At 45.7% G+C, this 14,723-nt stretch overlaps 1 protein-coding gene across 1 annotated transcript; it reads left to right on the forward strand.

The window, feature by feature from the left end:
• Positions 1 to 9,335: 9,335 nt before the first annotated feature.
• Positions 9,336 to 14,498, forward strand: Tmem247 (transmembrane protein 247). Its single transcript, XM_070024979.1, has 3 exons — positions 9,336 to 9,553; positions 10,195 to 10,521; positions 14,286 to 14,498. The coding sequence occupies exons 1-3, from the start codon at positions 9,437 to 9,439 to the stop codon at positions 14,496 to 14,498; spliced, it is 657 nt and encodes a 218-aa protein (XP_069881080.1). The 5' UTR covers positions 9,336 to 9,436.
• Positions 14,499 to 14,723: the final 225 nt, after the last annotated feature.

Raw genomic sequence — 14,723 nt, forward strand, 5'->3', positions numbered from 1 at the left:
GTCTCCAGTTCCCAAATACAGCCTATCAAAAGTGGTTTCGTTCTCGTTCTGTCCTCCCCAAACAACTGAGTGTGGCTTTGAGAGGACTCGCATGGAGACATGAGATTCAGTCTAGAGCATGGATCATTCTGGTCAGGAAGCTTCCTACCTAGGCCACAGTGAGATCCCAGCAGAAAGCCAAAACAAGAGGCCTGCTTACTAAACTGATTAGCAGCTGGAAAATGAGCCAAGTTGCAAGGTTAGGGAAGAGAAGAACTTCTGGAGCCCAGACAGGACAGGAAGCTGTTGTAGGGATCGTGTGTAATCACCAGCTCTGCGTTCCTTCCCACCAGCCACCGTGTACATGCAGCCAGATATACACTGTCCCCTCAGGAGAACGTGTTTGAGACCACCACAGGCTTTCCTCTGTGGCCCAGTGTGTTTTCCTCAGTACCACCATTCTTGTGGTCTCTGAGGCTGAACTCAGGCACATTCTGTTGATGCATCTTGCACGTTGGTGTTCTTATCTGTCCAAAGGGGGACATCTTGGTCTCTCTTATCATCCATCATTCACAATGTGCTCCCAAATCCTGCCTGCTGCCTGGACTCTCCAATCCTTTCATACACAAAAGCCTACTCATCTTCTGAACATTACTTTTTGATCTTTGCCCATGAACTTGTAATGCTCCCCAAAGTAAGGAGCTTGGACCATGAGATCTTCCAGATCACATTTCCAGACTTACCTCCTCATAGGTACATTTACACGTGCGTGCACACGTGTGTGTGTGTGTGTGTGTGTGTGTGTGTGTGTGTGTGTGTGTACTGAGGCTTGAATTTGGGGCCTGTGTTTTGACCATTAGCTGTTTTGCTCAAGGCCAGCACTCTACTATTTGAGCTATACCTTCACTTCAGGCTTTTTGGTGGTTAATTGGAGATAAGTGTCTCACAGACTTTTCCTGCCTAGGATAGCTTTGAACCATGATCCTCAGATCTCAGATTCATGAGTAGCTAGGGTTATAGGTGTGAGCCACCAGTGCCTGACATTGCACATGGGTTTAATTAAGCCAGAATCAAGTGCCCACTGTCCTTCAGAAATGTCCCATGGATTTCTGTCATTGTGCCAATACTCCATTTCTCCACCTGACACACAACCCATAATATGAACACATTTAAACCCTTCTCACACTTTCTATCTTTTTTCTTTCTCCCTGCACTTTTCTGGCCCAGAGAGACCTAGCCATCTTCAATGCACATCCCTTTTGTCGCCTGAATCATCTGCATGCTCATGATGCCCAGAGCACATGACGGGCAGGTTAAACAGGCCTTGTGTTATTAGCCTCATTTTACAGGAGCAGAAACATTCTACAAAGCTACACCATCCATCTCCCTCAGCACACAGCAAGTATTTTAGCACAGCTAGCTCTGATCTCCAGCCCAGCCCAGGCCTCTGCCCCTGCCCCTGCCCGTGCCCCTGCAATGCTAGAGGCAGAGCAGCAGAGTGCTAGGAGGTAAAGGAGGAGGTAGGAAGGCAGGAGAAGAGGCCATACTGTGATGTCACTCATTCATGCTTCAAAGACGCTGAGGAGAAGTAGCTCCCCAGTCAGCCAGAAAAAAATAGGGCAAGCTCCATTGCAGGAAGAATCGAGTCCAGTGTCTACCATGTGACCAGTCAGACCTGGAGACAGAGGGGTGGGTTCATGTGTGCAAACGTTCCTGCTGCATGGGAACTTGGGGGATGGGAGAGAAGGGGAGATAGTGTTGCTAGAGGCCTGAGAGGGAGGTCTGAGGCAACTGCCATCTTTGTATATTTCTCTGTTATCACATTGACTGGGGGAGGCTGACACCATTTGTCAGCGGCCAGGCCTCCAAAACAGGGTGCCTTTGTCTGTTGCTGATACTCTGGCTTTGAGCCCAGCTGGGTTTTCAGGGGAAGATTTAGGTCAGAAGAAAAATGGGAACAGGGGTAGCTGCAGCCTTAAAATCTCTTCCAGCTTAAGCCTTAGGAAGGTGTTCCCACCTCTTGGGGCAGATGACTTTGAAGAGAACTATTGGGAGGCCTCCTTGGGCCCCGTAAAAGAGCTTTTTGGCACATGCCAATATTGCTGGAATTTTCCCAGGCCATTTTGTTAGACTGACTGGCTTTCTGGTCAGCTCAAGTCAGAAAGTGTTCACTGGCCTCTGTGGAGTGTAAGGACCTGTGTGGAGAGGGATAAGGTGCCACCAGAAGCTCCAAGTCAGATGGAGGTAGAGCAGAGGGCAGAGGGCACTACTGCCAGTGGCCACAGAGCTGAGAGTCCTAAAGCAAATGAGGGCAAGAGGGGTCTATCTGAGCTGGCTGGCGTTTGAGGGCTGTGTCTGCTTTCTATTGAAGTCATTTTAACCTTTCATGGGACGTATTCAAATAGAGCTTATGAAAAAGGGCCCTTTCACAACCTGTTATATTTTTCCTCCAAATTCCCCTTCCGAATAGCCCCTTTTCATGAGCGTTGGACAAAGAATCTGCTTCAGAGGCCAAGTCTGACTTTCAATGAACATGTATAGCATGCCTCTAAGCATAAGCAAAGGTTTTCATCTCTGCCTCTTTTATGAGTGAACTACTCAGGCTTAATTCTGGCTGGCAGGACCTCTGTCTTTCCTGTTGGCCTTGCTCGCCATCTCCTGGACAAAGTCAGTACTTGCTGTTAGAGGAGCCTGGATTTATAAAAACAAACAGAAAGCCAGGCTCTCACGCCTGTAACTCTAGCTACTCAGGAAGCTGAAATCTGAGGATCACAGTTCAAAGCCAGCCCAGACAGGAAAAGTCCCTAAGATTCATCTCAGGAGACAGGCAACATGGCAAGGCAGACACTGCAGGTTATAAGGTATTGTATTTAAAGCTGATGACGTAGGTGCTGGGAAGTCTGCTAACTTCCACCCATCCCATACATCCTCTCTCCTAGTATTCTACTTCTGCCTAAAATTCTGTTTCTTGGGTTAAGGCCTTGATGCTAGTTCCAACGTATATATCTCTTGGAAGTCTGTTTTGTAGAGTCACTCTGAGTTACTCGTGAAGACTTCATATGTTTCTAGAGTCCTCCCTGGGTCACAGCTCCAGCAGCAAGCTGAGGCTTCCTGGCAAGGACATAATAGAAGTGCAGAGCAGGGTCTCAGTGGGGTACACTCAGGGAAGGGCAAAAAGACCCGGATGGGACTGCAGAAAATAACCATAGGCTACGTGCTTTCATTATTGCCACTCACGGGTCTTATAGGAAATCTTACCAAAAATCTCAACACAGGTCTGGCCCCTCACAGGCAGTGAGAGCCACTAATCCTTCCTGGCAAGCTAGCCATCGGAGACTCTGATTCATTCAGGCAGCCTCTAGGTCACCCTATGGGATCATACAGCATTTACGAGCAAGTCAGTCTCAGACTAGACCTGCTCAAACCTGCTCTCCAATTCTGACAACAACACCCCCCCCCCATTTGTTACCCCAGTTGAGATCTGACCTCTTATCTCTTATTTCCTAAGCTCCTAACTTGAATGCTTGTCATACTCCCTTCCCAATACACCCCCATCTCTCTCTCTCTCTCTCTCTCTCTCTCTCTCTCTCTCTCTCTCTCTCTCTCTCTCTCTCTCTCTCTCTCTCTCTCTCTCTCTCTCTCTCTCTCACACACACACACACACACACACACACACACACAGAGTCCCATCTGTTCTGACACTTTAGGTCCCCTTACGTTCCTTCAAAGTATAATGTCCAGTTCCAAACTCTAGGCCTAGCCCAAATGCATACTGTCACAATCCACTAATGTCTCCTGCAAGCCAGAAGGGACCTCTAAGCCTAGGCTTTACCTGCCTCCTGGGACAGCTGTTGATTACTTCCTGTTCATGACCCTAATGCCCCTTATGTTTCAAGCCATTGTCCATCTCCCTGAGCCAGCTTCTAAATGTTCCTGTTTAGGACATACTCCGCTGCTACCTGGAACAGAGGGCTTCACAGGCTTAGCTCTCCATCAGGCAATCTCTAGAGCTGAAACCCCTCCTAGTGATCAGTTGGATGACTTTCTCTGCTGCAAGCTGCTGAGAGTCATTCGGCAAAGCTTCAAGAGCTGGACTCAAAAACAAAAAACCTTGATCTGAATGCCTCCCATCAAGAACAAAGTTGAACCACAAGGGGGCAGTGTTGTCTCACTCAGGTCACCTTCCATTGCTGTGGGGAGGGAGAAAGGCGTAAGAGTACCACGATGAAGAGACTGGGATTCTGTGTGGGAGTACAGAATACATAGATATTAATATAGGACAACATGAAAGCAGGGTATCAGATGCACCATACGAGAAGGATCTGGGAGAGGGGTCGGGGGACACTTGCTCACTCTGCTGAACATCTGGAACTGAGCAGATACCTTAGAAAAGGCCAGTTGGAGCAGGGCCAATAACAAGTGGATGAATGTGCTCCTCTCCCATGGTGAGTCAGAAAAGATCATGGCCAGGCTTGCAGGAAGCAGGACAGGCTTAATTGTCCCCATGGTTTAGAAGCAGCAGCTGTGTTCACAGAAGGCTCCAATGACTTGCCAAGGTCTTAGCGGGAACCCCAAGGCCTCAATCCCAAATGCCACCGCCCTCTAGTGGGCCCTTCCTCAGACTACAAGTGAGTCGGTCTATCGGTGGTTACTGTGAGCCACTGTGGGCCCAGGCTGGAGGGTCTCCAGGGCCCCTTCCAGCTGAGTGATTCATCCAGGATTCATCCCCAGAGAGGCTCCTTCTTGGAGCATTCCTCCTTCAAGAGAAGTCCTTCAAGGGACACTTGTGTTCAGGGTTTTCTAAGGCCACCAAAGAGGGTTTGTTTGGGGTTTTATGAATTATAAATTTGGAGAAAACGTCTTTGTTAAATTATACAAAGTTCCCTGAAATAAGCCAGAGATGGTTATAATCCCATAATCCTAGCACTTGGGAAGTTGAGGATCAGATGGGCCCCAGGCCACCTTGTACTACAAAATAAAACCCTTTCTCACCTCTTGTATACATAGAAGATGAATAATAATACTAATAAAACCACTTATCAAGATGTTTGTTTAAACAGCAATGTTCTCAAACTTGTTACTCAATGATACCAAGCTCTTAAAATAGAATTAAATATTTATGACCTAGATTTACATCCAACTTTGTGGAAATTCTCTTACTCATCAAGATAGAAATGAAAAGAAGGAAAATGGTTAAAAAGGGAAACTTCTGGTTCTCCTTGGAGCGTCTAGACCCAAAAAGAAGATATGGTTCCTTTATACTCTGGTATGTCCGCTCATGTCATACTTACTAGTCAGAAGGGAACCAATAGCAGAACCAAACCCATAGTGTTACTTGTTCCTTTCTTGGTGCCTACTGCAAGCAATGCTCTGCCCTTAGCCAGCAACTGATCAAAAATCACCAGATCTGATCAAATCATTACTATAGTGGCCAGAAAGGTACGGAACACAGCCTCACAGATGGAAGTGGCTAGAGACTGAAGGGAACTCTAATAGGACAAATAAGGGGAAGGCTTTTCTAGAGGAATTTCTGAAAAGACCAGAGAGCCTAAAGATATTTACAGAGCAATGACTAACATTCCCTCTGGCCAGGAGGAGTGAAGCAGATCTGTAATTCTAGCCACTCAAGAGGTGGAGACAGAAGGATCATGACCCAAGGATGGCCTGGGCAAAAGGCACAAGACCCTATCAAAAACAAACTAGAAGCCCAGTACCAGTGGCTGAGATCTGAGGATCACTGTTCAAAGCCAGCCCTGGCAGGAAAGTCCATGAGACTCTTAACTCCAATAAGCCACCAGAAAACCGGAAGTGGCTCAAGTGGTGGAGCACTAGCCTTGAGGTAAAGAGCTGAGGGACAGCGTTGAGGCCCAGAGTTCAAGCCTCACAACCAACAAAAAAAACAGAAACAAAACAAAACATCAAGAGTAAAAAGCCCAGGGAGGGGAGAGGGAATAAGGGCTCAAATACTAGAGTGCTTGACTAGCTGGGAACAGACCCTGAGTTGTAAAGAAAAAAAAGCAATGCATTCCTTTACCCCACCCCTCCACCCCACCCCCACTCTACCCCACCCTCTTGAGGGCTACTACCTGCTTCACAAAAGTGAAAGGATCCTTGATAACTCTCTACTTAGAGTCATTAGCTGCTTATGAAATTCTAGCTTTGGATAACTTCTCAAAAGACAGAGTGATGACCAAAAGGAAACTGATTAGTCAAGCACCTGTGGCTTGCACCTGTAATCCTAGCTACACAGGAGGTGGAGATCTGAGGATTGCAGTTCAAAGCCAGCCCAGGCAGGAGTCCATGAGACTCTTATCTCCAATTAACCACCAGAAAACTGGAAGTGGCACTGTGGCTCAAGTGGAAGAGCACTAGCCTTGAGCTGAAGAGGGACAGTGCCCAGGCCCAGAGTTCAAGTGCCACAACTGGCCAAAAAAAAGGGGGGGGGGGACTGACTGGCTGCTACAAGCGATTCCCATTCTCTGTATGACTCAAGTCCCCAGTATTAGATAGCAGTAATTATACTGTTTTACATAGCCTCATAAGAGTATGCTGCAAACAAAATAAGCTAATGCACCAGAAAGCTTCTAAGTGCTACACTAGCACACAAGTGTCTCATCTGGGTGTGTGCCAAACCTCTAATGCATTACTCCATGAATGCACCCTCCAACCTTCAACGTGGTCTGCACTACACCCTCTCTGCCCGTTCAAGGGAAAATTGACCCACCTGCTGTTCCTGCTGATGGAAACTGAGGTTTCTATGAACTCTATCATATGACACTTCCCTTCCCATCTCCCACATCACCTCAGAAGGAACGAGAATGGGCACCTTGTGGAGGCTGCCCAGTAATAGAAGGAAAAGCTGTGTGTGCACTGGTACCAATAAGACAGGTCATTCTTGTGCTTGTCCTTGGAAATTTTACTAGGAAATTACCAATGACTCAGGACAAACAATACAAAGTGGGAGAGAGGCCCTGAGGCCAGAGGCATGGTGGGCACTGAAGCTGTGAGTGAAGTAAAATCAGAAGAAGTATCATCTTTGCCTGCACTGAAACTATGCGGTAAGGGAAATGAGGAAAGATCTCAGGAGAAATGAGAAGACACCAAAACAGAAATGCTCAACGGGGTCAAGAAATAGCAATGGCCAAGCACATGTGAAGGGTACCAGCTCTGTCTGTGGGTTTCTAGAACTTCCTTGAGTCCAACACAGCTCCTGGGAGGCCAAGGCATCCCAATTCCTTGTTGCTGGGATCCCATGTGTCCCCCTTTCTCGTTTATGTGCCTTTACTGCAAGAACCCTTTCTCTGAGTGTGGTGAAGAAGGCAGAGGCTCTTTTCATGCTGCTGTGAGTGTCAAACCAACCCCAAATTCATGCAATCTGTCTCCCCAACTTCCAGGGGCACTCCTTAAATGACAGGCTGGTGATTGTCATCAAATCTTGGAAAATAGGAAATGAGGGTCTCAAGCTCTGTTTCGCCCTATAATATGCTGCTTTACTTACTTACTTAGTTAATTTACTGCAGCTATATGAGGGTCAGCTTTGTGGGGAATAGGTGGGGTAGGGATGGGCAGCAAGTAGAAATGGAGAAGCCAATGAAGAGTGATGACTTATCAAGACATTGCCATAACATCATGAGAAGAAAGCCATGGTCCCCTTAAAGATCTACAAGAAAGACAAATGGCAAATCTTGAACACTGCCTTCTCTCCTTTACAAACTTCCATTCTTATAGCAATAATGGTGGTAGCTATCATTTGCTTAGCCCTCTTATGGACAGGAAATGGGGGTAATTCAAAGGATAATATCTTTTAGAAATACTCTTAATGAAGGCCTCAGACAAGCACACAGCTAGAGAGAACAGAAAAGAATACAACTCAAATGTAGCTTTCTCCTTCTCTTGGAGGCCTGCCTCCAAATAACAATGTTTTGTAGTTTTCATAAAACTGAAGACAAAGCTTATTTCCCAGCCATCCAATCTGTCACCCAGCCTCAATTCATTCTGTCTTGGGGATATATGATGAACACAGACTGTATTAGTTTACTGGTACTGCTATGACAAAATACTTCAGACTAGCTGGTTCAACCAACATTTATACACTCATAGGCCAGGAGGCTAGACATTGAGATCAAAGAGGTAACCAGGTTGGTTCCTTCAGAGGTACATGAGAAAAGGAGCTGCTCCAGACCTGTGATGGTTAATTTTATGTCCAATTTGACAGAGATGCCCAGTAATCCGGTTAAGCATTATTGCAGCATGTTCTTTGAGGGTGCTTCTGGAAGATGTTAGCCTTTGAATGAATGGATAAAGAAAAGTAGATTATCCTTCTCAGTGTGGGTGGGATAATCTTCTCAGTCAACCCTTAGGGACCTCAATAAAACAAAAGGCAGAGGATGATTGAATTTATTCTTTCTGCCTAACTGTAAATTGACTCAAGGGTCTCCTGCCCTTGGGTTGGATCTTCTACTATGGTACTTTTAGTTTCTCAAGCCTGTGAACTCAAACTAGAATTTATACTACAGTTTTCTTGGGTGTCCAGCTTGCAGACAGAGATTGTAAAACTTCTCTACCTCCAGAATTTTTCATGAATTAGATCTTCTAACACCTATCATTTTGTATATCTCCTATTGGTTTTGTTTCTCTGAAGAACCTTAATACAAAGCCTCTCTTCTTGTTCCTACATATTCCCTGTACATGTCAGACTCAAATTTTTCACTTCTTTATAAGGTTACCAATTATATTGGATTAGAATCTTAGTGGTAGGAGCACTGTAAAGAGTCTTAAAGTCACATTCTGAGGATCTGGGGTTTCGAACTTCAACATAAGAAATGAGAGGAAATGGACCCAATTCAGCCCATAGTGGAATTTGTGGAGCTAATTGTGACTCATTCCCAACATAATCTACATTTAAAAAATAAAAAAATTAAAAAAATAAAAAATAGATTTTATGCTGGTACCCAGTGGCTCATGCCTATAATCCTAGCTACTCAGAAGGCTAAGAGCTGAGGATCTCAGTACAAAGCCAGCCCGAGCAGGAAAGTCCATGACACTCATCTCCAATTAACCGCCAGAAAAACGAACGTGGTGCTGTGGCTCAAGTAGCAGAGCTCTTGCCTTGAGCTGAAGAGCTCAGGGTCAGTGCCAGGCCCAGAGTTCAAGCCTCATGACCCACCAAAAAAAAATATTTCATAAAGGGGGATTCTGGGCATCCAGTGGTGAAATTCTGTATTCAGCACAAGTCCTGAGGGGTGAGAAAGGCCCATCCTGCAGGTCTTAAGAAGTGCACCTCAAAGGCATCATACCAAAGGGGCCGACCAAAGGGGCCCTAGCAACTGGTGGAATGTGGGTTATTGTGAGGGCAAGGGATTGTGATGGCAGCCTGGCTATGACACCTGGTGAAGGCAAGTGCTCTTGCCGCAGAAGATGTCCTCTGGCTCCAATTACCAGCACCCCAGTTTTATGAATGGCAACAGAGGACAGGGAAGTGATGGAAGACCGGGGGGCAGGAGAAAGCTGTCCCACCTTATCCAAGTTGGTGCCTGCTGACTCCATGCCTGAAGGGAAGCCAAAGGCTTCTTTGGTAAGAAGATCACCTCATTTCACTTCCCCCAGCCATTCCACACAGAGAGAAGGGCATCCTAAGAATAGGTGAAAGAAGAAGGTGGGGCCTAGAAAATGCAGAGAGTTGTTAAGGACAGGGCTTCACTCTGTACCCTAATGAACACCCAGCTCTCCCCCAGAACCAGGTAGCTCTTCCCAAGACTGTGAAGTCGCTTCAAGAGGGCTTTGCCTGCCTTTCTACGTTCCCACTTGAGGCCCTGTCCCTTCCTTCCTTCATACAGAACCCTCCAAATTCCTCTCGCTGGTCCCTCTAGGTTTAGGTTCTCTCAACACAGACCCTAAATTTCTTCCTCTCTCTCTGGAGCCTCCAGAAGAGCCGGTGCCATAAAATGTTAGGTAGAGTAGATGGCTTGAGAGACAGAGAGCTCCTTCCACTTCTAGGGCCCTGTTTGCAACTTTGGAACACCGAGCTTTGCCTTTTGTTGCCTGTTCTGTGTTAGCCCTCCAGTTCTAATAACTCCATCTGAGTGCACTGCTCATAAGAACCCAGTCTCAACATTTGAAATTCAGGAAACCTTGCAATGCCCTAGGCCAGCATGACTTGGAGCTGGAGGAGCAGTAGGCCCATGGTTCCTCCACTTCCTTTTTCCTCTTTTCCAGGAAGCAGAGGCCCCCAAGCCAGACTCCTCTTATGACTATCTGGAGGAGATGGAAACTTGTGAGGATAGAGGCTGCCCAGGGCCCCCCAAGACACTATCCCAAAAGGCTGGTGCTACCACCAAGGGCCAAGCAGGCGATGGACCCGGACTCGAATCCACAGAACTGCCCCCAGGCCCAGGAGAAGAGCACAACAACACAATGGAGCTGGAGAAGGTGCGCATGGAGTTTGAGCTGACACGTTTGAAGTATCTCCATGAGGAGAATGAGAGGCAGCGGCAGCACGAGGAGGTGATGGAGCAGCTGCAGCAGCAGGCAGGGCCCCGCCAGGTAAGTGTGAGGGTGAGGCACTGTCCTTAAGGGGTCAGGGCAGACATTAGGGGTCAAGGGGCATGGGGTCAGACTCCATGGGTCAGGACAGAATCAAATCCACATTATTTGGTTGACTTTGTATTCTGCCTACCGGTCCTGGGTATGGCTGAGGGGCTGAGCATCCGTGGGCCATTTCCCAGAATAGGCTGAGAACTGAGCAGGCCTGGAACCACTCTGCTCTGTTAGTGTTGAGAATCCCACCCACTAAGGAGAGTTGAGCTAGGAGAGAGCCTAGTACCTCATCGTCTACCCAACAGCCATGAGGTTAGCTCAAGGAAACAGTCTTCAATACTCTCTCCACGACTACATTTCCACCACTTTCAGTTCCTCTTTCATCTCATAGAATGTGAGGTAGGGAGAGGAGACCTAGCACTCTGCTCTGGTGCAGTTCTCGAGTGTTGACTGAACCACAGCCTTCCTGTGCAGGGTTGCCTTTGTACTGTTGCATCACACTGTTTGGTAGCTCAACTGAAGCAGCCATCTCTTCTCAAGAAATGTACACTCAGCCCTGGACGGAACTAAACCGGGATAAGAACACCTTCTTAAAAGCCAGGCTGGTGGCTCACATCTGTAACCTTAGCTATTCAGGAAGCTGAGATCTGAGGATAACAGTTCAAAGCGAGCCCAGGCAGAAACCTCCGTGAGACTCTTATCTCCAATTAACCATCAAAAAGCCACAGATAAGGGTGTGGCTCAGCTGATAGAGCACTAGCCTTGAGCAAAAACAGCCTAGGGAAAGTACAAGGCCTTGAGGTCAAGCCCCAGTACTGACTAAAAACAAAGCAAAATAACAACAAAAAAGAAAACACCTACTTGAAATGAAATGAGCTGTGAAGTGCTTAGCTCAGTGGCTAGACCATAATAATCACTCAATAATGAAAGACCGTATTATTTAAAACAGTGCTTTAATCAGGCACTGGTGGCTCATGCCTGGAATCCTATCTGCTCAGGAGGCTGAGATCTGAGGATCATGGTTTGAAGCCAGTCCAGGCAGAATACTCCATGAAACTCTTTTTTTTTTTTTTTGGTCCGGTTGTGGGGCCTGAACTCTGGGCCTGAGCACTGTCCCTCAGCTCTTCAGCTCAAGGCCAGTGCTCTACCACTTGAGCCACAGCGCCACTTCCGGCTTTTTTCTTTTTGCTTATGTGGTGCTGAGGAATCGAACCCAGGGCCTCAGGCATGCAAGGCAAGCGCTCTACCACTGAGCCAACTTCCCAGCCCCTCCATGAAACTCTTACCTTCAGTTAACCACCAGAAAATTGGAAGTGGTGCACAAAGTGGTCAAAGTGATGCTCAAACTGGAAGTATGAATGCTGAAAGTGGTAGAGTGCTAGCCTTGAGCAATAAAGCTCAGGGACAGTACCCAAACCCTGAGTTAAAGCCCCATGACCATTTTTGTTTTTAAAGCCCTAAATTGAAATCTTGGCTCTACCATTTATATAAGCTCCTTAACCCTGGGAAAGTTTCTAATCCTCCCTGAGCCTTAGTTTGCTCTCTCTAAGGTACCAACTACCCCTTAGTGTCATAGTGAAAATTCAGTGAGATAATGCATGTAAAGCCCTTTTGCAATGATCCTAGTACATTAGGTATGCACTCAATAAATATTAGCTATTACCATTTTTATGTACTCAGGCAATTCACTTCTTGACCCAAATGCAGCAACTTACATTCATCACTTTTTAATTTGAGTGGGATGTAATGTATTAGCTATGCCTCCCAGTTCTGAGTCATTCTCAGTTCTGAGAAGCTGGCCTGTCTTTACCCAAATCATTGCTGTAATTGTTGAGGAGGATTCAAACTAAAGTAAATATCACTAAAGGATATCACTACAGGTTAGCAATGATCCATTCATCAATACACTGGAGTTATACATTTTATCCAACTCATATTTCTCCAGCTTGAGGAAAAGATATTGTCCTGAGATACTGTCAAGTAGCTAGCTCCTTATATCATTTCTCTAATTGGTCATTTTTTAAAAAATAGGCTTGTTTTTTACATGATTTTTTTTCAGTGAACACATCTTGGCTTCTTAACAGTTACCCATTTTACTCCTTTTCTCAAATAATAATCTCTTTAATTATATATTAAATGATATTACTGAGCTATGCCAAACTTACTGAACTGAGACTTCTCAAATTTATTGTTTTATTTTTTTCCCCCTTAAAATATACTTGTCTCATATTCTGGCACTTTTTTAACTCTTTAGTTTGTGGGATTTTGTGTGTATGTATGTGTGTGCCAGTCCTGGGCTTGAACTCAAGGCTTGTGAGGACAGTCCCTGATCCTTTTCCCTCAAGGCTGGTACTCTACCACTACAGCCACAGATCCACTTCTAGCTTTTTTGGTGGGTAACTGGAGATAAGAATGTCATGGACTTTCCTGCCACAATGGCTTGAACTGCAGTCCTCAGATCTCAGCCTCTTGAGTAGCTAGGGTTATAGGTGCAAGCCACCAGCATTTGGTGATATTTTTGAATTATTTCATTTCCCAAAGTTATGGATTTTCTCTATATCATGGGATAAAATTTGTCACAAATTTGAGCCTGAAACTTTTTAAAGCAGATATGGAATTATACTATCTCTTTGATCTGTGTCTTCTCCTAACCGTATTTGTTTTGCCCTTTTTAGTTTGAAAATCTTTCTCCTTACTAGATGCTTTCTCCTTACTAATATGCTTAGCATATTACCATGCATGTTATCAAACTCATAATTACCTGCCATCAGCTCCCCAGACTGAGAACTTAGGCAGATCACAAAGAGGTGACAGAGGCCAGAGGTCCTGTTTCCTGAGTCGTCTTCTGCCCATATAACTTTTTTAGTTAACTTCATAGTTTATGTAGTCTTTTTTAACAATGGCAAATCTAAGACTTTGACCTTTGGTCACAGTTTACAAGTATTTGACTTGTGGTGCATTTGTTAAAAAGTGGGAGGCACTGGAGCCGTGGAGCTCCCCCACCTCTCTTTTTCTGAGGATGGATAGATTTCATCATACTGAAAATACTTATCTGAGTGCTTTTCTTGCTAGTGTAGGGCAGCTCAGTCCCTACCACCTTTTTAAAGGGTGGCATGATTTATAAAGAATGAACTATGGCTAATAGTCCCTTAACTACAGATCAGAATAGTTCTATCAGCTTTTGGCTTATGGATCTATTCATGCTTACTACAGTTAAAAATTGGGGTCTATCAGATGCCAGTCACACAGATTCCAAAAACAGAATAACTCACAGGAGGAATCAACCAAACCATTCAAACTGCTCTTCCCGAGGTCCAATGCTCTGTAGACACAGGAAGCCCTTGCACTCATTTCTCATCACCAGTCCCCAGGAGAGACTAAACCCTCAAGAACCACAGACTGACTCATATATGATTGTTCCCAGTACTCAGGGACTCAGAAACAGCCATTTGTGCTCTCTCATTGTGCTACTGTCCAGGAAACTAGGTTTTGAGGGTCAAGGCACAATACCCAGAGAACACTCTTAGGATCCAAGTCTAACTCTGGGGAGAGGGAACTCATGAATGAATTAATGAATTCACTCTACATGACAGTGACCTTACTACGAATTTTGTCATTCCTAGGAATTTTGAGCACTATTACCTTTTCTTAGGTAAGGATGATAACTTGCCCCAAGTCATATTCAGGAAGGAACCCAGTAAGATTGAACTTCGATCTGCAGAGCACCAGTTCTGGTTTTGCCCGTGCCATTGTCTTCTTTTCCCCCACAGTTCTCCGGAGGCCTCCAGGACCTCTTGCTTCCTCAGAACCAGTTTGCCATGTTCCTGTACTGCTTCATCCTTATACACATAATCTATGTCACGAAGGAGATGGTCTTCTTCCTCTTCTCCAAGCACTACCTGTTCTGCATTGCCGCCATTTTGCTGTGTCTGATTAAAACTTTCTGGTCCTACTTCCAATGCCTCTGCTTTCTCCATCACTAGAAACCCTATGTTAGAGTGTTTGGATGTGTTCCATTAACCTGTAGCCTCCCTGGCTTCTCTGTCCATCATCCTGTATCTCCCCTCCATGGAGCCTGCACTTAGGAAAGGATCAGATGCTGGACATTGTACCTGAGTGGAGGAAAACACATACAGCCCCCTGATGCCCACGTGCTTACTGGCTGGCCATACTTTATCCAGACAAGAGATTTCAGAAGTTAGTGGGTT

Source organism: Dipodomys merriami, unplaced genomic scaffold (assembly GCF_024711535.1).
Source record: "Dipodomys merriami isolate MVZ:Mamm:240054 unplaced genomic scaffold, mDipMer1.0.p SCAF_17, whole genome shotgun sequence".
NCBI classification, from domain to species: Eukaryota; Metazoa; Chordata; class Mammalia; order Rodentia; family Heteromyidae; genus Dipodomys; species Dipodomys merriami.

What these genes read in the sequence shown, in the direction of transcription:
- Tmem247 (XM_070024979.1), top strand. Translation starts at nt 9,437, where the DNA reads ATGGCAACAGAGGACAGGGAAGTGATGGAAGACCGGGGGGCAGGAGAA. An exon ending in GGAAGCCAAAGGCTTCTTTG is followed by an intron (nt 9,554 to 10,194) that starts GTAAGAAGATCA and finishes CCTCTTTTCCAG; the next exon opens with GAAGCAGAGGCCCCCAAGCC. An exon ending in AGCAGGCAGGGCCCCGCCAG is followed by an intron (nt 10,522 to 14,285) that starts GTAAGTGTGAGG and finishes TTTCCCCCACAG; the next exon opens with TTCTCCGGAGGCCTCCAGGA.